The following is a 27,937-nucleotide window of genomic DNA, read 5'->3' as shown; positions in this document are numbered from 1 at the left end:
TGTTGCTGCTGTCATCATCTTCGTTAAAAATATCGTTATCATTCCGAGTCGCCTTATTAGTACCATTCTCATCCCCCGTGAATCCGGTTTGTTCGTCCATGGCAACACGCCTAACTCACGAAACTGCACAACATTGTGAATTCATCATCTGTTAAGTTTGTACAGTGGATCATGCCCAAGTGCAACACTAACTGTCTACAACATGTGGTCGTCCGGGGAGGCGGCACTGCGACGGCATGTTTACATGAACCCTAAACCCTAGATCCCTATATGAACTCATCACTTCTATCATCTAGCATGCTAGATTTAGATGACTGAGATTAGATGGCAAACCTTGGGCCGCGGTGTAGACGTCGCCGGTGTACGACGACGGGCCTTCAGGCAGGGGTCTAGCGAGCGGCGACGTGCAAGACGAGGGTGAGATGCAAGACGGCGATGACGTGCAAGACAAGGGCCGCAGTGTAGACGTCGCCGGCGTAGGTCGACGCGGGCCGGATCCGCGGCGGGAGACGACAGCGCGGTCAGTCGCAGCCGATGCGCCGTCGGACGACGACGTTCAGATGCGGCATTGGATGGGGTTGAGGCGGCGGCGATCGCACAGTTGGAAAATGGACGTGATCGACGAGCGTAATCGCCGGGCGGGCGAGAAGATCCTGCATACGCCTTTTTTCCCGTACACGCGCGGCGGTTTTTTTTTTTTTGCATTCATGGAGGTATACGTATGTCGGTCTATACGGCATGATAGGAGGTGGGTATATGTTTCTTCCGTATGACCATTATGCCCTTCTACGTTGTGTGTGTGTGTGTGGGGGGGGGAGGGGGGGTTTCTACGGAAGCAAGGCCCTAACATATAATAGTACAATAAGAGATAATACAATATAAAGTCGATACACAAATAACATAGTACAATAAGTTATAGTCAGATACTCAGATCAGATAACACAATAGAGAGAAATACACAAATAGTTGGGACGTCATCCTACTTGCATAGCTGGCCGACATACAAATAACATACCACTAGCAAACATATTAGATGGGCAAGACAGCACACTACGCCTGATAAGAATAACCCTCAATTAGTAAATCCATCTTGTCTCGGACAATCCGGGACCAAGCAACCGTGATGTCCACCTTAGTGCCATAGACAAAACAACTACCCATACATACGTTGCAATCCTGGGGATGGAAGTGAACATCAACTGGAGGATCAGATTCCCCGTATACTCGTATGCCTTGTATGCTAACTTTCAACCGTCCTTGCAATTGTACTGACACAACGTTCCTTGAAAGAGAAATATACCCATCTAAACCATCTTCAGGAATTTTTTCTGCGGAATCAAGCAAAACAACTTCATCACACGAGTGATCATCAACTTCTGCAGAATACAAGGAGCAAGTAACTCGGCCTCCGCATTCAAAAGGCCACCTCCCTTTACCAACACAAACCCCCACGATAGTTGCCTGGACCGTTGCAGCAAGTCGCCCAAGGCTCAACTCTGCACTACACATGGAGCCATGGAAGCATAAAGGTTGTTCTGAACCGTCGTAACGCTTGCTAAGACTCATCAATACTCTGTCTTTGATCTCATCATCGCCCTCAATAATTCTTAGTTTGACTTCAAAGACAACGTGATCCTCGGCTACAATTGCACGAGAAGGGCCAGTCAAGCATAGGGAAGAGTCCTGCAAGCATTATATCATCATTTCACTTGAATGGAATGTTTTGCTGAAGAAGGAAAAAACACTTTAAAAAAAGAGATGAAACTGAAGAGAAAACTAAATCTACAACAAGGCATACATTTTCAGTGAGTACTTGGCCATAAAACTTTGACCGACAGAAGAGAAGGTTGCGGTTGCGGTCCACGGTGTCCCGGGCAGCGACCTCGCCGTAGACATAGAGTGGCCACTTGAGGTCATTGTGCAGTCGAGTAATTTTGAAGGAGTAGATCTGCACGGTTGTCCCAGTGACAGCAGCAGGGGGCAGGGTGATACCAGGTGTGTAGTGTGTAAACTGCATAGGACTCAAAGTGGCTGCAGCAACAAAGCCAAGTGTGAGCTGTCGTCAGAAATCTAATAATATGCTGAAATTTATTGAGACATGTATAGATAGAGCAAAGGGACTAGCTAGACATATAAAGTTGAGTAAGCTAAAGCAGCATGCATGCATGTTTTACTTACTTTTATCTTGGAACCGACCGCACCGTCCGGTCTTGCTGCAGTTTGTATCTTGCCAGTATTCACGGTGGCCGGCAAAAAGTCGCAGCTCGGTATCCATACCCTCTTTGAGACGCTCCATTGGGGATTTTGTTTCCTGCTGGTCAGGGGCTTGCGCCACCACCATCGGCTGCTTCTTCTTCTTTTGCTTCCACTGCTTCCTCTTCTCCTCCCTCTCCCTCGCTGCCTCCCTCTCCGCCTCCTTCTCCCTCTCATACTCCTCCTCGTCCTCCTCCGTGAACATCATCGCCAACTCATTCTTGTAAAGGTAGGGTCTCTCCCTGACATTGGAGGAGAGTCGCAAGAATTCGTTGGACAGCACAATCTCCTTCTCACCATCATCCTTCTTCCCCTCCTTCCACTTCTCCTCTGCTGCCTCCTCGACCGCCTCCTCGGCTGGCTTGTAGAAGAGATCCTTGGATATTTTAACTAATCTGGACGCTGTGCTAACCAGCTCTTCTGCATTGTACGAGGAGATGGAGGCATGGGAGTTGGAGAGAAACTGTGACATGGATAGCATCCGGTGGCCCAAGTCCTCCGTGTCTTGGAGGATGAAATCGAAGTAGTTTTCAAGTCCTTTGTCGTCGTCTCTAACCTGCAGTGAGTCCATCTTCTTCTGGACGGGCGATGGGTTCTCGGCGTTGATTCCAGCGACCCTCGACATTGTTGTTGTAGTAGAGGTTGTGTCCTCCCAGCGAGAAATCCTGGGAGTAAGCGAGTCCAGCAAGTCTTGGCGCTCCCTCTCTAGGGACATGATATCGTTTATCAGCTCCCTCTCCATCTCCATCTCCCTACCAAGCGAGGAGAGCGGCCGGCGCCGCCGCTAGCTTAGGGTTTCAAACAAGTGGCCGGGCTGGGACCTGGGAGTTGGGATACTTATATATGCTGTCCCTTTTTTTGCGGGGAACATTACTTATAATATACTCTCCGTGTTAGAGTTAAACACGGCTTAGAACTTCTATATATACGTGTACGTGTACGTAGGTTACATATATGCATGTGTGTGTCCGAGTAGGACAGCTAGTACGTCGATGGAAAAAAACGACTAGGTTTGCCTGTAAGCAATCGTACCGTGACGTCATATATAAAAAAGAAAAGAGAAGGCTCGAGCCTGAGGCTATCAATCCATCGGCGATTTGTGTGCGTGCATTGTGTGTTCCGGCTAGAATCAATCGCATATATTGGAGGACTCGTCACTACCGGAAACTGAAATTTTTCTGTGGGCCAAATATTTTTCCTGTCGGGCCCGCAGCCAACTCACAGCAAATTTCCTAGGTAAACGTTTGGCTGCGGTGCGCCGGCCGAACGCTCGGCCGGTTGCACGCACGCGACTCAACCGCGTAGGGGTCCAGCGCACAGACGTCTCCCAATCCAGTTTTGCGTCATTGTTTTTTCTCCTTTGGCCCGCCACGTCCACGTGCCTTTGGCCCATCACGATCGCTTTTTTCCCCTGCCTTCCTCTTTATCTTCTTCCCCAGGTCGTCTTCAAGATCCATGTTCACCGCTACTGGCTGAAACTCCGATGAGGCTGGGGAAAGAAGCTGCAACCACAGCCCCGCGAGCTGCATCCATTTTTATCGGTGATGTGTCCATGGCAACCATGGCCATACCCACACCATCATGGAGCTCCGAGCTCGGGCGGGTGCTGCATGCTGCGAACGTGGTCGTTGCGTGCTGGAACCAGCAATATTTTTTGCTACATCCACTATGTAGCTACGACCCGCGACAACGGAGACGATTATTTTGCTACAACCATCATTGGCTTTTAATACGACCTACAAGGAATTTGCTACATGCATTGATGGCGGAGATGCGATCCGAGACGGTGGCGACTACGTTATTGCTAGGGCGGTTGCTTTTTGCTACAACCGGCGAGAATTTTTGCTACATCCATTTAAATGGCGTTAATTGACAGCCGTCGTTCTTTCAACCCCGTGCAGCGAGGGTCAACGGGTGGAATAAAGCATCAACCGGCATGAAAAAGCTTCAACGAGCATGGAGAAAAAGCTTCAACTAGGTGCGAGCTGCGACATTGAGTGCTGCAGCCGGAGGCACGGTGGTGCGGCGACGGCCGTGATACGACGGCGACGGCTAGGTGTTGCAACGATACAGACGTCGGGTGTTTTGCTATGAACCGGCTGCCAGAGCTGCATCCAGCGACATATATTGCTACATCTGGCGTTGATTTTTGCTGGAACCAAACGAGTGTCATCAACGAGCGTTGGCATGGCGGAGCTGCAACCACGACGGGAAAATGCTACAACCATTTTACCAATTTGCTACTGCCGGCATTCTTTTTTGCTGCAACCAGTCGAGCGTATGCGTGATGGAGCTGCATCCATGGAAACAAATGTTTTTTCGCGAATACGCAAGCTGCGTATCTTTGTATTGATAGAAGGAGAGTACAAGCATGGGATTACAATGCTTACAATGCCATGTGCGCACTAGGCATGGTGAACAAGCGAAGGAGCACAACAGATAGGGGTGTGCTCAGCCCCACGGCTAGAAACTAGAGACTACGCGCCGGGGATAATGTTTTGCAGTCCGGTAGCGCCCGCCTTGGCCCATAGACGCGCCTCGTCCTTGATGGTGTCGGATGTGAAGGTAATCGATGGCGTCGCTCCGTCAAAGATACAGGCATTTCGTTGCTTCCAAATCCACCAGACTGAGAGGATGATGAGGGAGGCTAGGCCCTTGCGCATGGAAGTGGGCGCGAGGTCGAGAGAGGATTGCCACCACAATTGGAATGGCGTGTCGTGGTCCGGGAGGCTAATGGGCACGCGGGCCCATCCGAGGATCTCGTGCCAAACTTGGCGAGAGAAAGAGCATCCGGCAAGAAGGTGGTGCATGGTCTCATCCTCCTGGTCACACAAGACGCAGGCGTCGTTGTGGGGCAATCCGCGGCGAGCCAGGCGCTCCGCGGTCCAGCAACGGTTTTGCATGGCCGGCCACAGGAAGAATTTGACGCGGAGAGGAGCCCAAGGCCGCCAAGTGAGCCGCCAGAAAGGGTCTTCACAGGCTCCAAAGAATAGGGCCTTGTAGCAGGAGCTTGCCATGTACGTAGCAGAGGAGGTCCAACGCCAGCGTAGCGTGTCCGGCTCGCTAGAGAGCGCAATGTGCCGCACCGAACGCCATAGCTCGACGTACTGCACCATGGCCGCCGGCCCGAGTGCACCTCGGATATCCTGTACCCAAGAGCGCTGCTGCAGCCCATCACGCACGCATCTCTCCTTCCGAAGGCGTCTTGGGACAAGAGTTAGAACGAGAGGGGCAATCTCGGCCACGGACCTGCCAGTGATCCAATGGTCGGTCCAGAATCTGCAAGAATCTCCAGCTCCCAGTTGCCAAGTCGTGGAGGCTCTGAAAATTGCACTCGTGTCCGCATCGTGGGGGATGTGAAGGTGGCTCCACGGGCGAGTAGCATCGGTACTTGCAGCCATAGCCAGCGAACACGGAGAGAGATGCCCGTACGCTGGATGTCTCGGATGCCGAGGCTGAAGGAAATATGCCCTAGAGGCAATAATAAAGTATTATTTATTTCCTTGTATCATGAGAAATGTTTATTATTCATGCTAGAATTGTATTAACCGGAAACATAATACATGTGTGAATATATAGACAAACAGAGTGTCACTAGTATGCCTCTACTTGACTAGCTCGTTAATCAAAGATGGTTATGTTTCCTAGCCATAGACATAAGTTGTCATTTGATTAACGAGATCACCTCATTCGGAGAATGACGTGATTGACTTGACCCATTCCGTTAGCTTAGCACTCGATCGTTTAGTATGTTGCTATTGCTTTCTTCATGACTTATACATGTTCCTATGACTATGAGATTATGCAACTCCCGTTTACCGGAGGAACACTTTGTGTGCTACCAAACGTCACAACGTAAATGGGTGATTATAAAGGTGCTCTACAGGTGTCTCCAAAGGTACTTGTTGGGTTGGCGTATTTCGAGATTAGGATTTGTCACTCCGATTGTCGGAGAGGTATCTCTGGGCCCACTCGGTAATGCACATCACTATAAGCCTTGCAAGCATTGTGACTAATGAGTTAGTTGCGGGATGATGTGTTACGGAACGAGTAAAGAGACTTGCCGGTAACGAGATTGAACTAGGTATCGAGATACCGACGATCAAATCTCGGGCAAGTAACATACCGGTGACAAAGGGAACAACGTATGTTGTTATGCGGTCTGACCGATAAAGATCTTCGTAGAATATGTGGGAGCCAATATGGGCATCCAGGTCCCACTATTGGTTATTGACCGGAGACGTGTCTCCGTCATGTCTACATAGTTCTCGAACCCGTTGGGTCCGCACGCTTAACGTTACGATGACAGTTCTATTGAGTTTTGATGTACCGAAGGAGTTCGGAGTCCCGGATGAGATCGGGGATATGACGAGGAGTCTCGAAATGGTCGAGACGTAAAGATCGATATATTGGACGACTATATTCGGATTTCGGAAAGGTTCCGAGTGATTCGGGTATTTTTCGGAGTACCGGAGAGTTACGGGAATACGTATTGGGCCTTATTGGGCCATACGGGAAAGAAGGAAAAGGGCCTCAAGGGTGGCCGCACCCCTCCCCTTGGTCTGGTCCGAATTGGACTAGGGAAGGGGGGCGCCCCCTTCCTTCCTTCTCTTTGTCCCTTCCTCTTTTCTATTCCTTATGGGAGGTGGAATCCTACTAGGACTAGGGAGTCCTAGTAGGACTCCACACTTGGTGCGCCCCCTCCTAGGGCCGGCCTCCTCCTCCCTTGCTCCTTTATATAAGGGGGCAGGGGGGCACCCCAGAGACACAACAATTGATCCTTGAGATCTTTTAGCCGTGTGTGGTGGCCCCCTCCACCAAATTACACCTCGATAATATCGTTGCGGAGCTTAAGCGAAGCCCTGCGTCAGTAGAACATCATCATCATCATCACGCCGTCGTGCTGACGAAACTCTCCCTCAACACTCGGCTGGATCGGAGTTCGAGGGACGTCATCGAGCTGAACGTGTGTAGAACTCGGAGGTGCCGTGCATTCGGTACTTGATCGGCCGGATCATGAAGACGTACGACTACATCAACCGCGTTGTGATAACGCTTCCGATATCGGTCTACGAGGGTACGTGGACAACACTCTCCCCTATCGTTGCTATGCATCACCATGATCTTGCGTGTGCGTAGGAATTTTTTTGAAATTACTACGTTCCCCAACAGCTGCGGCCAGCGTGGAGGCAGGTAACGAGACTTGCCGGTAACGAGATTGAACTAGGTATCGAGATACCGACGATCAAATCTCGGGCAAGTAACATACCGGTGACACAGGGAACAACGTATGTTGTTATGCGGTCTGACCGATAAAGATCTTCGTAGATTATGTGGGACCCAATTTGGGCATCCAGGTCCCGCTATTGGTTATTGACCGGAGAAGTGTCTCGGTCATGTCTACATAGTTCTCGAACCCGTAGGGTCCGCACGCTTAACGTTACGATGACTGTTTTATTGAGTTTTGATGTACCGAAGGAGTTCGGAGTCCCGGATGAGATCGGGGATATGACGAGGAGTCTCGAAATGGTCGAGACGTAAAAATCGATATATTGGACGACTATATTCGGACTTCGGAAAGGTTCCGAGTGATTCGGGTATTTTTCAGAGTAGAGTACGGGAGAGTTACGGGAATTCGTATTGGGCCTTAATGGGCCATACGGGAAAGGAGAGAAAGGCCTCAAAAGGTGGCCGCGCCCCTCCCCATGATCTGGTCCGAATTGGACTAGGGAAGGGGGCCGCCCCCTTCCTTCTTTCTCCTTCCCCCTTCCCTTCTCCTACTCCCACAAGGAAAGGAGGAGTCCTACTCCCGGTGGGAGTAGGACTCCCCCCTTTGGCGCGCCTCTCCCCTTGGCCGGCTGCCTCCCCCTTGCTCCTTTATATACGGGGGCAGGAGGGCACCCCAGAGACACAACAATTGATCCTTGAGATCTCTTAGCCGTGTGCGGTGCCCCCCTCCACCAAATTACACCTCGATAATACCGTTGCGGAGCTTAGGCGAAGCCCTGCGTCGGTGGAACATCATCATCGTCACCACGCCGTCGTGCTGACGAAACTCTCCCTCAACACTCGGCTGGATCGGAGTTCGAGGGACGTCATCGAGCTGAACGTGTGTAGGACTCGGAGGTGCCGTACGTTCGGTACTTGATCGGTCGGATCGTGAAGACGTACGACTACATCAACCGCGTTGTGATAACGCTTCCGCTGTCGGTCTACGAGGGTACGTGGACAACACTCTCCCCTCTCGTTGCTATGCATCACCATGATCTTGCGTTTGCGTAGGAAATTTTTTGAAATTACTACGTTCCCCAACAGCTGCGGCCAGCGTGGAGGCAGCGGAGGGGAGTCACGCGCCGCTCCATCATCGGAAGCAGGCGGAGCTTGAGGCGGGGGTGGCCGGCGGTAATCGACGCAGGACGCCACATGGATCCGGACGGGAAAACGCGCGAGCCCAAGCGCGAGGCGCTCAGCGCGATCCAGGTCGGCGTCCAGCTCGACGGCGTCATCGCCTGGCAGGAGGAGCTCGGAGGAGCGCGGGATCGCGTCCGGGTTGATAGTCCACGCACTCAAACAGAAGACTGACATGTCGGCTAGGCTGCGCCTCTCGGGGGCAAGATGCTCGACCTTGCAGAAGGGGGCAAGCAGTGTTTCGGCGGCCGCCCGGTGCCAAGCATGATCAGGGATGCCGAAGATCTCGAGCAACACGAGGAAGAGCGCCTTAACGGGCTCAGAGCCGGCCTCGCGTCCCCAAGGATGGAAGATCAACCTGAACCGGGAGGTGCGAACACGGCTCATGGCGACACGAGCACGAGACTCCATGTTGGAGAAGCGGAGGAGGAAGTCTTCAGGAGCATGCCTATGGATGGAGAACTCATCGACGGCAAGATCGCACTGGGAGCAAATAGCGTCGGCAACCTCCTCGCGCGACACGCCCGTTCGGTATCCCGCGACGATGACGAGCAGCGCGCGCTCCAGCGCGCGCTCCGCCTCGATGACCTCCTGGGAGCGCGGGAGGTAGCACACAGCGGCCGCGGGGCGAAACGCTGGGTGCCCGGAGAGCGGCGTGGCAACGGAGGAGGCGACCGAGGTCGGCGAAGAGGGCCGCGAGGAGGTCGCCCGGGCAGAGGTGGCAGGAGACGGCAGGGCGGCCCGAGACGACGCCGCCGCGGTCCACCCGGAGGACACGGGGGACTCGCGACCGAAGGGCGAACCGGCGCCCTGGGCAGACCCGGAGAGCACGGGTGCGCCATCCCCAGAAGCGCCCGACGCAGGCGAGAGCAGGCCCGAAGAGGTGCGCGTGGCGGCCAAAGATCCTGAGGACGAGGGATGGCCATCCGCGGCGACCGGAGCTGGGACGCGGCGCCGAAGCGGAGGGGGCGACCCATCAGAGGAGGACGCGACGGCCCGGGGGAGGGAGCAAGCCTTGGCCTTGTGGTCGAAGAATCGACAACGATGGCATCGAATATCCTTCCTGCAGTCGGAGAGGGGATGACCCGAGCCCAAGCACCGGGGGCAGTCCCCCTCGCGGAGCCAAGACGGCCTTGGGCGGGGACGCACGTCTGGGCCACGCCGGCGGCTGCCCTGCGCGCGCGGTCGGGGCCGCTTGCGGCTCGCCACCACCTGCCGGGGCACACGCGCATCCACCTCCTCCCCAGGCATCCGGCAAATCTCGGAGCGGAGAGGTGGGCGCGGGGCAGGCGGCGGAGCCGAGCCCGTTGGCGACGACGCAGGGGAAGGAGAACGGGAGGGGGCGGGCGCCCGGGGTGGCGATGGCGGGCGGCAGAGGACCTGGCGGTAGGTGGGCGGCGACCCGGCGGAAGAAGGGCTCGACTCGAGCCATCTGTCCTCACGGGATCCATCTGCTGGATAAGTCACGGGTGAAACCACGCGAAACTTCTTTTATCACAGCTGTTTCTTTGGCTGCTGCCCCCGTGCAGGTTCGGTCTGATGATTGTCCCCCTCCTATGACGATTGAAGATCTTCAACAGATGGGCAAACGCTGCGGGATTGCGCAGGATGCTCTTTCCCCCGACAAGCTGCTGGATGATCAGCGCTCGTCCACGGGAGCTGGAGACTGAACTTCTGCTGGTTCATGAATAAATCGTGGAATGTTTTGTTGTGGAACATCCGGGGCATCAACTCCGATGCTAAAACTTTGGCTCTCAGAAATACTATCGATACTAGTGGTTGCTCTGTGATATGTATCCAGGAAACAAAGCGTGAATTTTTTGATCTGGCGTTTATTAAAACTTTCTGCCCTAAGCGGTTTGATAAATTTGTGTTTGCCCCATCTGTGGGTGCCTCGGGTGGTCTTATTATTATCTGGAATAGCTCCGTGTTTGTGGGCACTCCTTGGTACGTTGATTCGTTTGCTGTGGGTGTCTCTTTTGTTGCTACACAATCCAGTGACTCGTGGAAATTGATCAATGTCTATGGTCCATGTTCTGGTCAGCGTCGGGTGGATTTTACTAATTGGTTGTTTGACCTACATATACCTGATGATGAGAACTGGTTGATCCTCGGTGATTTCAATTTTATCCGTTCCACGACTAACAGAAACAAACCTGGGGGTGACGCCGCGGACATGTTGCTTTTTAATGAAATCATTAGAGCGCAGTCTCTGATGGAGTTACCTGTGAAGGGCCGAACATATACCTGGAGTAATATGCAAGACGACCCCTTACTTGAACAGCTTGACTGGTTCTTCTCGTCCTCTTGCTGGACCACTTCGTTTCCAAATACAATGGTCTTGCCATTAGGAAAACCGGTGTCCGATCATATTCCCTGTGTGGTTACAATTGAGTCCTCTATCCCCAAGTCCAAACTCTTCCGTTTTGAGAACTTTTGGATTAACCATTCTGGGTTTATGGAGGTGGTGACCGCTTCCTGGTCCAAGGCATGCCATGCACCGAACGCTACCGCCCGCATTTGTAAAAAACTGAAAACTCTGAGGTATGATCTCAAGAGATGGAGCAGGGATATCTCAAAGCTGAAAATCATCATTCAAAACTGTAATGAATCTTTAGCTACGATGGATAATCTCGAGGACAAAAGACCTCTATTTATCCAGGAATCAAACTTCCGGAAAATTTTGAAATCTCACTTGCAGACAATGTTACAGTTTCAGAATGAATACTGGAGGAAAAGATGCACAATCAGATACTTCAGATTTGCAGATGAAAATACCAAACTCTTTCAATCTCTGGCCACGGAGAGATACAGACATAACTCTATCGCCATGCTTCGGGATGGCGATGTGGAAATGCATGACCATGTTGGCAAGGAAGGGGTGTTGTTCAAAACCTATAAGGAACGGTTGGGTTCCTCTAAACCCACTCACATGCGCTTTGATCTTTCCAGAATCATCCGTCGGATTGAGGGACTGGAGCACTTGTCGGCACCTTTTTCCAATGAAGAGATTGACACTGTTATTAAGGAAATGCCGAGTGATCGGGCTCCAGGTCCTGATGGTTTTAACGGTTGCTTCCTTAAGAGCTGCTGGCCGATCATCAAGTCGGACTTCTATGAGTTGTGTCATGCATTCCATGCCGGAGGGCTAGATATAACCAGTATTAGTGAGGGGTATATCACATTGATCCCAAAGAACTCTTCTCCAGAAACTGCAAATGATTATAGACCAATTACTTTACTGAATTGTTGTCTGAAAATCATCACTAAGATCTTGGCAAATCGGCTACAGAAAGTCATCCTCAAGATCATACACAGAAATCAGTACGGTTTTCTCAAAGGGAGGACTATTCAGGATTGCCTAGCGTGGTCGTTTGAATACATCCATCAATGCCATACCTCAGCGAGGGAAAACATCCTCCTCAAGCTAGACTTTGCCAAGGCGTTTGACACTATTGAGCACGCCCCCATGATGGAAATTATGAAACACATGGGTTTTGATGACAAATGGCTTGGATGGATGAACACGATCTTTGGCTCGGGGGTTTCTTCTGTACTCCTTAATGGAGTCCCTGGTCGAAAATTCAACTGTAAATGTGGAGTGCGCCAGGGGGACCCTCTCTCACCGTTGATCTTTGTCCTTGCGGCTGACCTCCTCCAAGCAGCAGTTAACGATGCTTTTACTCGAGGGCTGCTTGATCTTCCTCTCCCTCGTGACAGGGCGGGTGATTTCCCGGTTGTCCAATACGCTGACGACACGATTTTAGTTATGCAGGCATGTCCCGTGCAGGCTGCCCGTATGAAAGCTATCCTAGAAGATTATGCTACTTCCATTGGACTGAAGATCAATTTTCAGAAATCAACTCTCATACCCATTAACATTGATCACCGACGTGCTTGTGAACTGGCTGGGGTTTTTGGTTGCTCTGTTGGTTCCATGCCCTTCACATACCTCGGCCTGCCAATGGGCACGACGAGGCCCAGTGTCCTTGATCTTATGCCGCTGGTTCATGCAGTTGAGCGGAAGACATCCACTGCGCTGTCACTGATGTCATCCGGAGCTAAACTGACCTTGGTCAATTCAGTTGTGACTTCGATGCTGATATATGCAATGTGCACGATCAAGATACACCCAAAGGTGATTGAACATCTGGACAAGCTGCGTAGACATTGCCTCTGGGCTAAAAACTCTGACGACGGGGTCAAAAATAACTCTCTTGCGGCCTGGGAGCTTGTCTGCCGCCCAAAACGCTGCGGAGGCCTTGGTGTTATTGATCTTAAAACACAGAATGCAGCCCTCCTCCTAAAATATCTTTTCAAATTCTATAATCATGAAGATGTTCCCTGGGTGGAGCTTGTTTGGGATGCCTACTACAGAAACAAGATACCGCATGCATCTGAGGCGGTGGGTTCTTTCTGGTGGAGAGATGTGATGCAACTCAGTGGGATATTCCGAGGGATCACTAAAGTCACCCCCGGGGATGGCTCTAGTGCTCTGTTCTGGAAAGATGTTTGGTTTGATAATACTCAAGATTCCCCATTAATGGATATATACCCACGAGCCTTTTCATTTTGTTTGAATGAGGACGACTCCATTGCTAAGGTTCTTACTGCAACTGACCCATCCACGATTTTTAGTCTACCTCTCTCGACCCAGGCGAGGGAAGAAATCAAAGAGATCCAGGAGGGGTTGTCGCAAAATCGGCTGGCCGCCGATAACTGTGATGTCTGGAAATGCTTGCTCGGGCGTTTTTCGTCCAAGAAGTTCTATAACACTGCTACAAACAGGTTGTGGCAGATGAGGCGTTTGGATGGCTCTGGAAAGCTAAAAGCCTGATCAAATTCAAGATGTTTGGGTGGCTACTCCTAGTTGATCGTCTGAATACCAGGAATATGCTCAAACGCAGACATTTTGTTGTCGTGGGGGGCAACTATGCATGCATGTTCTGTCAAAACCCTCCAGAGGAAACGGTGGAACATCTGTTCTTCAATTGCTCCTTTAGTCAACACTGCTGGGATGTAGTTGGAGTGACATGGCCGATAGCTGACAACAGACTGGCTCTTCTGCATGGAGGTAGGGGTAATTGGAGACAACCTCTCTTCATGGATATCTTTCTCTTGGCTGCTTGGAGTCTTTGGATGGAGAGAAACAATCAACACTTTAGAGGGATTCAGCACTCCCATGGAGCATGGCTAGCTAGATTCAAGCATCTCTTGGAGCTGCTAACACATAACTGCCGGGAGGATCTTCATCCTTTCCTGTCTAATTACATTGTAAACTTGGGCCACTAAGACCGTGGATAGCTAGCATGGCCGGGGGGCCACAAAACCCTTTGTAACACATATGTAATTGTTCCTTTGTGAGTAATACAAAGTCAGTGGGAGCCTCTCCCACTGTCGTTCTCCCTCAAAAAAAAGAAGATTTTTTGCTGGAACCAACACGAGTGACGGACGGCCACACGACGCCACCGGAGTTGCTAGCATGGGGCCATCTCCGCCGGAGCTACGGCCATCTCTGCCGGAGCCGCACCCGCCACCACCGGAGTTTGCGACCATCGTCACGGGGGAGCTGCAACCATGGGAGACGCTGCTGCATGCGTGAAGCCGGTGAGAAATACAGGAGACCGGCGGCGCCGACGGCGAACGGCGGTACCGGCGGCGACCAGAGGCGAGGGCGGTGATTTGAGGCCGGGCCGCGTGCTCGTCCATGGCGGTGCCATGGGGGTTGGTTTTCTCAGAGAAGAAGGTACATGGGGGAGAAGGAAGGAGACCGCAAAGGAGGTCGCACGGTTACAAATTGACGCATCGTACGCTGCTGGTGCGACCGGCCCAAATTTGGGCCGGCGCGCCGGCGCGTATCACTCCCCAATTTCCTATCCCTGTCAGCCCGCAGCCCACAGAGGAATAAGGAACATGGCGTGCGCGGCCCACCTCCAAAAACGCTACTGTGGCGCGAATTTTTCGCCACTTCCCGCGGCCAAGCCTATTTTCACGCATGCTATCCCGCTCCGCCTTCTGGATAAGGCAGACCCCCAATCCCCAATCTCGCAAATCTCTCGTCGCCTCTGACCTCCCAGTACCGGCCGACCACCGCCCCATCCCTTCCACAACGCCCCGAGCTCACCTGAGCGCCTCCCCATCCACGTCGAAGCTCTGACTCATCCCCGTCCGGGCGGCGCGCCTACCGCAGCCTCCGCATCTCACTCCTCCATCCCCACAGATCTGTTCGGTGCTCCTTTGCATCACCGACACAGCCTCCTCTGCACCAGATCTGTCATCCTCCACTCCGCCGCGTGCTCCGACCCTCCGCACAGCCTCCTCTGCACCAGCCCGTTGCTGGCTTTGGCCATTACCCCTGCATCTCCGGCACTGCCCCCAGCCAGCTCTCTCTCCGCACGGCGTCATCTCCTCAAACTGTAAATCCGCGCGCATACAGGTGTCTCCTGCTAATTGACTAGTACGTACAATTTATTTGGGTACCAATGTTTCCAAATGTTGCTCTTTCTTTGTATTTTATATACAAATTGGCTTGGTAAATTTCTTTTTAATTCCTTTGTAGTAAGTACCATCTTGTAAAAAGCATCAGTAGGAACATAATTTCTTTTCACTCTGCAGTAGCAAGTTCTGTCTCTAAACTGTTTTTGTCTAATGTTGGGACAACTATTGCATACAGGATTATATTTATTTTTCTCTTTAGCTGCTGATGGAGAACATCTTCACCGTGCCACAGCCTCCCTTCGATTGCTACCTCCACCCTGATGGAGTACCGAATCCCTTAGATTGCTACCTCCACCCTGATGGAGTACTGAATCAAGATGAGCCGACAGAAGAAGGTAAAAATCTGATTTTTCAGTGTTGTGGTAGCAATGCTAAGTACTTGACTGAAAATAAACCTGCGGATTGAGCAACATCTTTCACCAGGAGAATCACAAGATCATGCCTTGAAGAACGTCTTGCAACGAAAGCTCACTACCAGAAACTGTAATTTTTCTGTGTGCCAAATAGTCCGATGTACTACTTGAAAGAGGATTTAGTATGAACGCAATTTCTTTTCACTGTGCATTAGTAGGTTCTGTGCCTAAACATTTTTCTGACTTATGTTGGGGTGCATAAGTAGTTAGATTTATATTTTTCTTGTCATTAGAGTTCATGCAACACTCTGTAATGTTTCTGCCTGAATTTTGTGCAAAGCAGATATTTCCATCCAGAGAAACATTGCTTTTTGTAGAACGAAAAAGTTAAAAATGTTCAATAGTCATTCATGTATTTCTCAGAGCATCTTGGAGGCGGCGGCGCTGCTACTGCTGCTGCTCTTGTGATGAGCTTAATAGAGGCTACAGCTCCTTGATTTCAAGGAGGAAAGGGAAACATGATTAGTTCTTGGAGAGGTGAGTTGTTCCGTGCAGAAAAATAAATCTCTAGGGTTGTTTAACTGAACCTGTTCACTGTCATTGTTACGTTTTGATAAAAAACGTGCATGAATTTTTATTCGTCACTCAATGCATAAGCTGTTGTTGGTTTATTTGAATTGGATTGTACTGCAACATTCTAAAAGATGTCATTTCCAAATGTGGTAACTAATTTCAGAACTTAGCACACTATTTTATAAAAATAGGGCTGGGCAGCATGAGCCAACACAGGGGATTGTAGCTACCGTACTGGGATTTGTAATGTGTTGTTCCAACTTCCAGTTTTTTGAAAGACAATGAAGTTCTAGATATTTATTTACTCTTATGTTATCTAAAAATGCTTTTAATCTGTAATTCGTCTAAGGAGTGATTTAGCGCCATGATTCAGCACTTCCGTGAGCGCTCGGCTTGGAGCTGTCCATTGCCTTAGGCGAATGTCATCTACCAGCTTGTGGCCTTGCCTCCTAGTTTTTTTCCTTACTGTACTAAGCTGCAAAAGCATTTTTATTGGTTGTTTTAACTCTGTCACAATACTCAAATAGAAGCAATGATAATAAGATCGCTCCTTTCATGTTTTCTGCAGAAAGTAGCCTCCATGCTTCTTAAATCTGGGTACTGTTTTGTACAGAGGCTTTCATCTATGGAGAAGCACATCGATGGAGAAACAAAACATGCTCAAAGGAATCTTTTTCAGGTACATATTCTGTATTGATTGAAGAGTAAGAGCAAGGTTGTTGCAAAGATTTTCCCATACATATGGTTCACATTCCATGGCTTAATTTGCAGATTGATATTTCATTCATTTTGATTTCTGCACATATTCACATTTCCCATGATCTTCCTCAAGCCCAATGAGCTGGATATGAACATGTGTGCATCAATTCTTACCCTGTTTGGGGAGGCATCGGGCCTCCGCGTCAACCTTGCCAAGAGCGCGGTCTACCCTATACGATGCTCTGACGAGATCATGGAATCAGTGGAGAGAGCACTTGGATGCCTGAGAGGCGCCTTCCCATGCAAATACCTTGGTCTGCCGCTCACCCTGAGAAAACAGTCACATGTACAGCTATCAGGCCTTGTGGACCAACTAGCAACGGCATTGCCAAAATGGAAAGCAGCAAGGATGCCAAAGAGTGGAAGAATGCTTCTTGTTCAATCTGTACTCTGTGCAATTCCGCTGCACGCGATGATGGCGCTCGACCTCCCACAGAAGACAATTTCAGCAATGAACAGAATATGCCGCAGCTTCTTATGGTGCGCTGAGTCAAGCTCGTCTGGCGGAAACTGCGCAGTCGCTTGGGAGGCTGTGTGTGCCCCCAAATGGGCGGGTGGATTAGGCATACCCAACCTAGGGTGGATGAACAAAGCTGTGCAGGCCAGGTGGCCTTGGTTACAGAGATCAGACACATCGCGACCATGGGCAGAATTTGACATCACAGTACCAAAAGCTTCAAGACAACTCTTCAACGCGGCTGCTCGCTGGGTTCTCGGCGACGGAAATACAACACTCTTTTGGGAAGATAGATGGCTCGAAGGACACCGGAACGTGGAGATTGCACCCTTGACCTACGACCGAGTCAGGAAGAAAACGAGGAACACATGCACCGTAGCCCAGGCCCTACTGAATGATGGTTGGGTCACCCAAGTAAGCCCGGAGGTATCAACTGACTCGCTAAGGGAATATCTACAGCTATGGAACATGATCCAAGAACTTCAACTTGACCCAACGCAACATGATACCATCACTTGGTCATGGGAAGCAAGCGGATGCTATTCAGCGAGGACTGTCTATGCAGCCAAATTCTAGGGCAGGCAGGTCGTCCCCACGGCCGAATTCACTTGGAAATCTAGAGCACCGGCGCCCTGCCGCTTCTTCACATGGCTGGCAATCCAGGATAGGTGCTGGACGTCCGATCAGCTGGCAAGACGAGGGCTCGATCATCAGGATTGCTGCCCAATGTCCAGCCAAGAAGAGGAGAGCATAAACCACATTTTGCTCCAGTGTGTCGTCGCGCGGGAAGTGTGGACCGCGATCTGTCATCCCCTACGCAGACCGGAATGGATACCTATTGTGAATGAAAGCCTCGGTGCATGGTGCCGAGACAAGAGAGGAAGAGGAAAGGCCGGGAGGGATGCAAATGCAATCATCATCCTAGGGCTATGGTAAATATGGAAGCACCGCAACTCGATTGTCTTCGACGGAGCTACACCTTCAAAGAACAGGATTATCCATGCAGTCGTAAGAGAGGGCCGTGTATGGAAGAAGGCGGGCATACTACGAGGAGACATGGGCGCCTTCTTTGCAGAGGTGGAGGAGTGGGCAGCGGAGAGTAGATAGTTTTTGAGACTAGGTGGAGGGTGGAAGTAGAGTTAGTGTGCAGTGTATATATGTAATCTGTAATGCTAACGTGGACGGGCTCTCTTTACCCCGATTCCTTCTATATAATATAGTACGCACACTCGTGCGTATTCGAGAAAAAAAAATTCACATTTCCATATATTGACATGATTAGATGATTGAGACGACCGAGTCATCAACTGTCCAACAGCTGAAATGGAACTTCTAGGCACCTATTTCAGATCTCATTTCCTACTTGCAGCTAATCTAGAGCAGGAGTAAGGTTTAAGGTTCATGATCCATCTAGAGCGGTATAATACCCTCTGCTCTTATCAGTTTATACTATTACTTCCACACCTGTGTCCAAATGCATGCAGTGATTAATTTCGATACATATTTTTGATATTGCGAGATCGTGCCATTTCCAGTATGCTCAAGAACATCTGATATGTACCTAGACATTTTTATTTCAGTTTATTGAACATTAAAAGTCTTTTACCAGTAGCAATGCACAAGAAATGTAGGTTCTGTTATAACAATTAACAAGATAAATATATGTCAAGGGGCTTCTATCATGGGCCATACTGTATATCATCTTAATTCAAATAAACTTTTTACTACTTGCTTCTAGGAACTTCCTATATTCTTATTCACTACTAGGAAAAAGCCTATACACAGAGGTATAGCAGTAGTGCTGGTTAAAATATGGCGCTACTGCTAATTTGTAGTAGCGTGTTCATGCAAAGCGCGCTATAGCTTAAACTATAGCAGTAGCGCGTGTTCAGAAACAAGCGCTACCACTATAATTCCCACCGTGTTGGCGGTAGGCTAGAAGTAGTAGTAGCGATTCCGCGCAAAGCGCGCTATCACTATGGTCATTGTTACAGCGCGTTTCTTGCGTACAGCGCTACTGCTAAGAAAGAAAAGAAAGGAAAAATGAAAAAAATAGAAAAGTAAATGAAAATGATAGAAGTAGGAAACAGAGAAATGAAAAAAAAATGGAAGGATAAACAAAAGAAATTACTGCTTCCTATAGCAGCAGCGTGTTTTGCTAAAACGCGCTATAGCTAACTTAGCTATAGCGCGCTATAGCTAACTTAGCTATAGCGCGTTTACGAAACAGCGCTACTCTAGTTCGACTTAACCACACGCGGGCTCAAAATTTTGCTAAGTCCTCCTTTCCCCCACTCCCCTCGGCCCTGTTCCCCCAACTCCTCTGTTGCCGCCGCCCGAGCCTGCCCTCACCGCCGCCGCTCTCGACCTCACTGTCGCCGCCCTCGACCTCACCGCCGCCGCCCTCGACCTCACCGCCGCCGCCCGAGCCCGCCCAGCACCGCCGCCTCCCGATCCCGAGCCCGCCCTCGCTGCCCCTACCTCTCCGTCGCTGAGCACCTCCCCGCCACCGTCTCTCCCCTCTCTGTAAGCCCCCCACCCCTCCCCGCCCCCTTTCTCTCTGCTTAGTTAGTACTAGATGTTTTTTAGTAGTAGTAGATGTTAATTTAGGGTTCATAGATAATGATTTTTAGTAGTTGAACTAGTTTAGTTTTAGTTGAACTAGTTTAGTAAGTAAATTAATAAACTAGTTGAACTAGTTGAATTAATAGAACTAATGTATTTTTAGTAAGATAATTAATAAACTAGTTGAACTAGTTTAGTTTTAGTTAAACTAGTTTAGTAAGTAAATTAATAAACTAGTTGAACTAGTTGAATTAATAGAACTAATGTATTTTTAGTAAGATAATTAATATAATTAGTTGAACTACTTTATTTTTAGAAAGAATTAGTTTTTTTTTTCTATTTATAGTAAGTTTATATTTAGTAAGAACTAGTTGAACATGTCATATTTGTTGTTATATTTTTAGTTTAAGCAATTATTCGGGATGTATTAGTGATAATTTATAGGGTTTTTGCTTTTGCAGAAATCAAGGAGCCCCTCAATTATCCCCGTCGTCGTCCCCGTCACCGACCCCCTCCGACCTCGAGATGAGACCTGCTGAATCTCCATGTATATCTTGTGTTGCTCAAATAGGATATGTGGTTGCCCAAGTGGCCGGTCATGTTCAGATTACACCTTCGAGTGGCCTATGTTTTGCCGGAGTGTTGATTAATTTCCGTTTCGGCAAATTTCAGGCGCTCGATATGTCCTTTTATAGTAAAGGTCATGCTGGATTTTTTCGTGAATTCTGGCATGACTTGTGCTAGAATATGTAGGAAATATCGAGTGGCCTGGATTTTCTTGAAAAATAATGATCTAATTTAGGATTTTTAGTACATATATTTAATTGTACAAGTTTAATCTTTGAATTATGAATGTAGGAAATGTCGTACTCGGACGACGACAGTCTCCCGGGGGAGTGTAGCTGGTGCCACGACGATCGAGGTATGTGCGACAGGTTCGTTGAGCTGGATGAAGATCGGCGCTTCAGCATTAAGCTTGAGGAGACCTTCGATGTTGAAACGGTATGCAACAACGACAAGTGTTTTTTTTTTCGTAATTAAGCATGACTTCAACTATTTCAACGTCTAGTTTTCATCTTTTACAATTCGATTAGCTTATCCCATGCCTGCAAGACGCTATGTCTTCGAGATGATGGGTTTTGAAGACCATGAAAATTTTGAAACAAAGAAAATACACCTAAGGACCCATCATGATATGGATTTTGAAGTAAATCTGTGCAATGCTTAGAACGTAACCCATTTTGGTTGCCAAAATTGGGAAGCACTTTGCAAAATGTATGGTTTTTATGGGGGTATGATTGTCATCATGGATCTTGGTGATCCTGACATCGAGACAATATGGACATTTGGGTCCTTGTTGATATGCTTCCGATTCTACCGCAATGTGAGTTTCTCAAACATAGTTATTAATTAATTTATATTGTTTATTTCAAAATAGTTGACAGCTTATTTTCATTGAGAGTTTATTTTGATTCTTCAAAGAATGTGCGGAAGATGGTAGACAAAACCCATTACACTGATGGCTCCGAATTAACTTATAAGGAGAAAAGTCATCTGATCGCTTATTGTACTTATCTTGAGAATTACAATACCTATTATTGAACTCCTTCAAATTATGGTGAATACGTGTCACACGTGTTGAACCACGGTAACTTCTATGGAGATACCCTGGTAAGATTTTTTACTATTACGACATCCGTGCATCTTTTGCATACTTCTAAAACTAGTACATCATTGCTAACTACGAAGTTATTACTATATTTTTCAACAGAAAACCCCGATGGATTGTGTGCCTCATCTGATGTATCTGAATGGTCACTTTACAGTTCTGAACATACTACCAGGTCAATCTAGGGAGCTCAGCTATGCATATCGGATTTCTAAAACCGGTGAACACATGCTCATCAAAGAATGGAAAAAATGTTTGGACATTCGCAAGGAGGTTTTTGGAAGTAACATTAAGCGAAAGGCAAGAATTGGAGACAGGATAATTTTCATTCTCCATAATGAAGAGTCAGGGGCTATATTGTTTTTTGCTATTTTACCTTAGAGAATGTAGTAGGTCCTATGAGGTACAATATGTTTATTATGTGGTACAATGTGTTAGAGTTGATGATGAGGAGTACTTGTGATTACGACTAGTGACCAATTTGCTATGTGATGTCATTGATGAAAACGATGATCTTGAGGAGGTGTTATATGACAATGATGTATTATGACGATAAGTTGTTAATGATATGATGATGATGATGATATTTATTATATCATTGGGTGAAAGAATCGCGGATTAGTTTCAAGTGGATGGACATGAAAATTCCTGTTGTATGAAAACTTGTAAAGGTGTATGAATACAACATGAAACAAAAAAAATACGAAATAATAGTAGTAGCGCGGGCAAGGGAAAGCGCTACTACTAAGTCGATTTAGCAGTAGCGTGGGTTGAGGCACGCTACTGCTAAGCTTTAGCTGTAGCGCCGTACCAGTAGCGCTCCAGCCCGCGCTACTGATAAGCTTAAAACCCGCGTTGCTGCTAGGCTTTTCCCTAATAGTGATTATATGTTCGAGCATATGGTACTGGTGACAAGCCTTCCCTCACACTCACTAATTATCTTTGTGTGACTTACAACTGTAAGCAGTACACACCAGTCTAATGTGCAGCACAGATCCATATAAACGACTTTGAAAAACTGAAATGCGGAGATTTAATTCCTGTTATGTTGAGTTGTTTGCAAATTAGGTTGAACTGTATCCTGATTCTCCATGTTCTTTGCTGATTGTTCAGCCACATATAGAAAAATAATTAATTTGTATTTGTGTTCTGTCATTTCAGAACTGTTTTATTCAGTAGGAGCCAAGGTTTTGCCAAGTTAGTTTGAGAACTGTGATGTCAAATAGGTTCTTACTGTATCAATAGAGATAATAGTCCTAGTTCTTGCAATCTTACTTTTAACAATTGACACTTGACATGAAATGTACAACTTCAATGAGTCTATTCTTTTTCTAACAGCTCAAGTACTCCATTTGGTGCAGGCTAATTTGAAACGGAAGCTTGCAGTCCAAGCTGTGATTGAGTGACCTCAGGTCTTGTTTCTGCATATAGTTGAAGAACTTATCTGTTATTAGATGTGCACTTCTGTTTCGTTGACTGTGGATCGTTGTATATTAATTATAAACAGATTTGTGTACGAAATAGATGTGATTTAGTAGAAATATGATTAATGTAATGTATCACTGTACTTGTGAAAATGGATCAACTGTGAGAACTATTTGTATCATTTTTCCTTTTTTTGTTCATCCTATTCTATCCTGACGGTTCAGTCCCGACAGGGGTGTTATATTTCCTGTCGGCCTCCCGACAGGCATTTTCAGCTATCCCTGTCAAGCTATAGCTGACGGCTATTCGAAATATTATTCCTGACGTTTTTACTTATTTCCTTGTCGGTTTTTGGCACACAGAAAAATTCCAGTTTTTGGTAGTGCATGGTGCCCGCCGTTTATCGTGGCCGTCATCGTCGCCGGTAAGTACTCTGGTTGCACTGCCCAGAGCCGAGGTGCTATCATCTTGGTTAAAACCTGGTAGGAGTAGGTTATTCCCAAAAAGGAGGACTTAACCCTAGGTAGCGGCAGCGGCGGCGGGGACAAAAGGTGCAGATGGACAAGGGGTCGATCCCGTCGGAGAATGAAGACTTGGTAGACGCTCTCCGTCGTCACCATGAGATCCTGAGGTGGGAGACCGATTTGCTGAGAAGCGAGATCACATCCCGGAATCTGGCGACGACCATCGGAAAGAAGGCTTATCTAAAGCGCCATGATTCTGATGGCGTTGGGAGATCAATATCAACTCAGTTGGTCGAGCAGATGTCCCTCCAAAAAATCAAAGAACTCAGACCGGTGAGTTTGCCCTACCTCGTTGATAATCATGAAGAGGCCCTCGAGATCTGCTCTTGCACAAGGCACACAAGTTGGCCTACCGGATCCAGTCTCTGAAGAAAGAATTCAGTGCCACTATCCCCATGGAGAAGCTCAGGTTATTCCATCTCCTGTCGCAAGAATGTCTGAGAATCTCGGAAACCATAGCGACGCATGGATCGCCAATTTCTTGTGAATCTTCTGAGGATGCTGAAATCTCTCTTTTCAAAGAGCGCCGTATCGGCTGGGAATCTACTTGGGGCAGTCCTGTGTTTAGGTGTGGCAGCTTCACTGATATAAGTAAGATACGAGTTCATCCACCTAATTTCCTCCTGTTAGTCAGCTTTGCTCTTTTTTACCACTCCCTCCGTTCCCAAGTATAATACCTTTAGAGAATTCAATATGGACTACACACGGAACAAAATGAGTGAATGTACACTCTAAAATAAGTCTCTATACATTCATACTTAGTCCATATTGGAATCTCTAAAAGGTCATATATTTAGTAATGGAGGGAGTATTTTTTTATTAATCTTCATGTCTCAATCAATGCAATCATAACACTTGCTGCTTTGCTTCTTGTATAATGAAAAGAATATTATAGTCCCTTGATTTACTGATTTCCAGATTTATATAACACTACCCACATTGATGATGCAGCCACACTGTCCCCTGTGTACTCTACGCACTCTGCACCTCGTGTCATTGAATCCTCTCGTTACATCACCAAGGCCTTGCAGATCTACTCCTTCAAAATCTTTGACCTAAATGACAACTTGAAGTGGCCACTATGTGTACGGCGTGGTGGCTGCTCGAGACACCGTGGACTGTAACCGCAACCTTCTCTTCTCCTGCTCCAGGGGTAACTGCCAAGTAGTCACGGAAAAGGTATGTATGAAATGTTTTTTCCCCTTCCTCTTGTATGCATGTGATCTTTTGTAATTATATACTAGCAAACATAGAAACTTAACATGTCCATATGGCTCAGCTAGTTCTTAAGTAAGAAAAGCATAGTTTGATTATTATTACTCTTGGCTGAAAACAACCTGATCGAAGCAACTCATTTCTTTTATCTGGTTGCTACATTTCACAATTATACCTTCGGTAATATTGAACAGATTCACAAGTCACATGCCCACCTTCAGGTGATTGTCCATGCACGTCTATATGGATGCAGACAATTAGATATTTGACGACTTTGTATACCAAAATGGTGCAACTTGAATGTTCGATTGGGTGACTGGCTGCTACTTTTTTCAGTTAATGAGATACAATATTCAGATAACAAGATACAATATTTAGGCGTCCTTGTTGGAAAGATATCCTATCTAGCTAGCTACTTTAGCATGCACTGGCGCTTAAAAAGAGACATCCAAGACAGAAATAAAGATAAGAGTAAAAAATAATAAAAGTTCTAGGAGGAGAAACACATGTGCATGCACCGGAGCAAAAAGCAAGTAGCATGCAGATTGACAATGCCTATGCGTCTAAGAGCATGGTTAATAGTATAGCCATCTGGTGGCTATATGATCTTGCTATGTCATCTATAACCAGCTTTATAGCCGGTAAGTACAATAGATGCATATAAATTTGTACTACTTTGTTGATACATGGCCCACCTTCGTCTCTCACAAAGTGTCTAGGAGCAAGTGCTACAGCCGGCTGTTAGTGAGTAGCCCGCTTCTTTTCTCTCTCCTCTTCTCTCTTCTCCAACTCATTCAAAATACAATATTTAAAGTCTTACATCCCGCCTATGTCATCCTATTGTACTTGCTCTAAGTAAATAAGTAATATCTAGTTTGGCTAACTTTGTTGTGTGAACATGTCTTGCGGGACAGAACATTTATACTCTATAGTTTGTTTACTGAAAATGGGAGCTTGTGTTCCATTTATGAGAAACAAAAAATTCATTGAGTTTGTTCTTCCTAAAAGAAGTTGTGATGGTCTATTTAAATTTACACCTTTATAATACTTTCCGTACTATCTCATATTATATGTTCGTCTGTTTCAGTTAAGCATTAGTAATGATAATGATGATGTTTGCGTGATCCTTTTTTTGAGACTTGGAAGTCGAACTAAAGATAAAATGTGGAACAGATCGGTCTCAAGATAAAGCATTGATCAGTGCTACTAACCACTACACTTCTAGAGGTGATGTTGCTTTTTTCTTGGGCCGCTCTTGTTCGGCAGAGTCGAGCCTTGAGACACTTCCTAGAGCAGTCCAGGCAATTATATTGTCTATCCGTGTGGTTGGAGTGTCTACTTTTGTATTTGGAGGCTGAATTGCTTGCTACTCGTCTACTGAAGAGTCTGTTGATCCCACATGTGAGCAAGTCGTGTTGTTTGAGTCTGCTAAAAAAATTCCCAAGGATGGTGGTTACCTTACATTGTCAAGAAAGGTTGTTTCTGTAGGATTACAAGGAGCACTGAGAGTTGTCATACAAGCTTATGGGGGATCTGATCGTCCATCTGTATCCGGTCTTCTTTACTTCTGTCCCAAGTATTGCAGGGTAAGTTGGCGCGCATGTTTTGTTTGTGGCTCTGAGGTGGAGTTAACAGTTGCTTGGTCCTGGCTTGTACAGGACAAGATGGATATCTTGTGATCAGGGGATCTACTACATATCTTGCCCATCTACTATGTATCGCTGCTCGTTAGTTAAAATGTTTGAATTATTTGTATGTCGGCCAGCTATGCAAGTAGGATGATGTCCCAACTGTTTGTGTATCGACTTTATTTTGTGTTATCGGATCTGACTATAACTTACTGTACTATGTTATACTCCCTTCGTCCCAAATTTTTTGTCTTAGATTTGTCTAAATACGGATGTATCAAGTCACGTTTTACTTTCGGTTGCTTGGTACGTCTAGTACATTGAATTTCCCACCTGCTGCCATTGATGGGTTACTAGGAAACATGCCCATGCGTTGCAACGGGAGAACAAATTCACATGTCTCTAGCCCAATAGGCATGGCTCGATACCTTTATAGGCAGGCTACTGGTTTTATAAACCAGGGTTGGTCGGGTCAAAGAACTGGGCCGCGACACACCCTCATTTCCGTTCCTTGATTATGCTTCTATAAGTCAGCTAATACTCGCTTTATTTCGTAAGGCACATTCACTAGGGATATGAAAGAAAATGAAAAAGGTGTGGCCATGGATGCTTCCGCAGATATGTTTGATTACGTTGTAGAAAAATATTTTGTACAAGTTGGTGCAGAAAAAATGAGCTTAAACTCGAGCGATATTATGGGAGTTAATTAATCCAGTTGTGCGGACCAAAGACATATTTAAACTTTCTACAATATCATACAACTTCGTACGATACCACCTACAATACAAATAGAATCAGGGGGTGGGGGGCATGAAGCTAGTTGTTGTAGTCTTTTCCCACTGAATGTTAATACTCCCACCGATTTGAATTAATTGATGCAGTCTCTATATTTATACGAACATCAATTAATTCAAACATCTACACTAAGTTTCAGTATTTATACGAACTTCGGGAATTGCTTAAGTTTAGAGCTGTATAGAAACAAAATAAGAACCACTGATATAATGTTTCTTTGTAAGGCTAATTTCCAAATTATGTACTACCTCCTATCCAAAATAAGACAGAGAAAGTATGCAAGTAATAAAAACATTTTCGTTACCTTTAGTATACTCTCATATATTCCCAACAGGAACTCTGCCAATGTCCCAAATTCCGGTTGCAAACAGACCAAAGACTCTACACGTATGTGAATTGATACCAAGGAGAACTTATGCAGAAATTGGAGCAGACTAATCCTGCATACAAAACAATGGTAGCAAAGTATTGCAAAAACCGTAGTATTGCAAAACTACAGTATTTTAGCATGTAGGCACAAGATACCACAGTTTTGACAAAACAAAGTATTTTGAAGTATTGAGAATACTGTGACATGTTTGGTTAGTGCTTGTATGCATCAACGTAACTTAGCTAGCTATAGTCGTTCGATGACACGCATGGGTTCCAGGGAGCGCGTCAGGGTGGAGCGCATGGGGGCACGTCGTGGTGCCATTCATGTTGGCGGTGGTCACGAGCAGTGTGTGCGGGATGAGCAGCAGCTAGCAAGGTCACGGCATGGCGGCTGCGGCACGGCCAGTGGCAAAACAGGACGCATACGACACAGCTTTGACGAG

The 27,937-nt window shown here is 47.3% G+C and overlaps 1 protein-coding gene across 1 annotated transcript; it reads right to left on the bottom strand.

Annotated features, from left to right (window-relative positions):
• Nucleotides 1–901: 901 nt before the first annotated feature.
• Nucleotides 902–3,080, bottom strand: LOC123055372 (uncharacterized). The gene is made up of 3 exons (XM_044479368.1): nucleotides 2,179–3,080; nucleotides 1,799–2,031; nucleotides 902–1,683 (listed from the first exon to the last, which is right to left on the bottom strand). The coding sequence occupies exons 1-3, from the start codon at nucleotides 2,999–3,001 to the stop codon at nucleotides 1,051–1,053; spliced, it is 1,689 nt and encodes a 562-aa protein (XP_044335303.1). The 5' UTR covers nucleotides 3,002–3,080; the 3' UTR covers nucleotides 902–1,050.
• Nucleotides 3,081–27,937: the final 24,857 nt, after the last annotated feature.

Source organism: Triticum aestivum, chromosome 2D, assembly GCF_018294505.1.
Source record: "Triticum aestivum cultivar Chinese Spring chromosome 2D, IWGSC CS RefSeq v2.1, whole genome shotgun sequence".
NCBI classification, from domain to species: domain Eukaryota; kingdom Viridiplantae; phylum Streptophyta; class Magnoliopsida; order Poales; family Poaceae; genus Triticum; species Triticum aestivum.
Note: the sequence above shows the minus strand (reverse complement) of the source record. Positions and strands in the feature narration are given on the sequence as shown.

What these genes read in the sequence shown, in the direction of transcription:
- LOC123055372 (XM_044479368.1), bottom strand. Translation starts at nt 3,001, where the DNA reads ATGGAGATGGAGAGGGAGCTGATAAACGATATCATGTCCCTAGAGAGG. An exon ending in CGGTCGGTTCCAAGATAAAA is followed by an intron (nt 2,032 to 2,178) that starts GTAAGTAAAACA and finishes TTGTTGCTGCAG; the next exon opens with CCACTTTGAGTCCTATGCAG. An exon ending in GCCAAGTACTCACTGAAAAT is followed by an intron (nt 1,684 to 1,798) that starts GTATGCCTTGTT and finishes TAATGCTTGCAG; the next exon opens with GACTCTTCCCTATGCTTGAC.